The sequence below is a fragment of the Lutra lutra genome, chromosome 1 (assembly GCF_902655055.1).
Source record: "Lutra lutra chromosome 1, mLutLut1.2, whole genome shotgun sequence".
Taxonomy (NCBI): Eukaryota; Metazoa; Chordata; class Mammalia; order Carnivora; family Mustelidae; genus Lutra; species Lutra lutra.
The window spans coordinates 150,706,843-150,707,863 of NC_062278.1; the positions used below are offsets into that span (position 1 = coordinate 150,706,843).

The following is a 1,021-nucleotide window of genomic DNA, read 5'->3' on the forward strand; positions in this document are numbered from 1 at the left end:
TGGGGGGTGAGTGCCGATGGGAACAGTTTAATTGGGATCATATGCCTGGGGCTTCACCTTAACTCTGGCTGCTGGGTGCCTAGCTTCTCCATGCGGTGTCAGAGCTTTTCCCTCTCCACGGGTTCTCTCCAGGGGCATAGTCAGCCCTCTTGCATGGCAGCTCAGGGATCCCAGGATCCTGGACATGGAACTCTACCTGCATTCTTTTGGCTAAAGCAAGTCACAGGCCCAGTCCAGATTCAAGCGGAAGGGAACACACAGGCATGAATACCAGGAGGCATGGGTCACTAGGGCCACCAATGTAACAGATTGCCAGTGAATCAGATGGATGTGAATTCAAATCCTGTCTCCTTGGCTTGCTAACTATATTTCTTGGCCTGATTTCTTTCTGGTTTTTGTTGTTGTTTGTTTGTTTTTGAAGATGAAAACATTTATTGAATTTAAACATCATCTATAAAGTCGAGTATTGTGCTGGGTACAATCATTGCATGGTGTTTCATAGAAAGGACCTGAGCATTAGAAAGATGTGCAGAGCGGTAGTGGGGTCGTGTTTGTCACCAAGGCTACAGCACTCATAATGAACATAATTCAGATTGTTCGTGACCACCAGTTACATTTACTTGTGCCTGTGCGTTTTGTCCTTGGATGCTATCTAGACAAAGAATGATGAAAAGCTAACTGCCTTCTGGAACAAGAGTGTATTGTTTAAGAGGGAATTGAGATGCAGTGAAGGAGTCACCTGGAAGTAAAGGCTGTGACTGAATTCCAGAATGTTCATATTTTAAAAATGAGGAGAGAAATAAAAGCTCATTCATTAAAAAAAACAAAAAACAAAAAACAAAAAAACAAACAAAACCAGATGTGCAAACTGTAAACCTGATGGACCCAGGGAAAAATGAGCTCCTAGTAACCTGAAGACACCTTTGGGGGGGTTTTAGGTTTCCAAGGATCCAGAAGTTGGAGCCAATGGTATTTTGATCTTAAAAAAAAAAAAAAAAAAAAAGGCAAAAAAATAGATATT

General features: G+C 42.0%; 1 protein-coding gene across 1 annotated transcript; it reads left to right on the forward strand.

The window, feature by feature from the left end:
- The first annotated feature begins 541 nt into the window (after window positions 1-541).
- LOC125085582 (NADH dehydrogenase [ubiquinone] 1 beta subcomplex subunit 1-like) lies at window positions 542-786 on the forward strand. The gene is given in 2 exon segments (XM_047704077.1): window positions 542-657; window positions 659-786. Coding segments are annotated over 2 exon segments (171 nt in total). The 5' UTR covers window positions 542-577; the 3' UTR covers window positions 750-786.
- The last annotated feature ends 235 nt before the right edge of the window (window positions 787-1,021 follow it).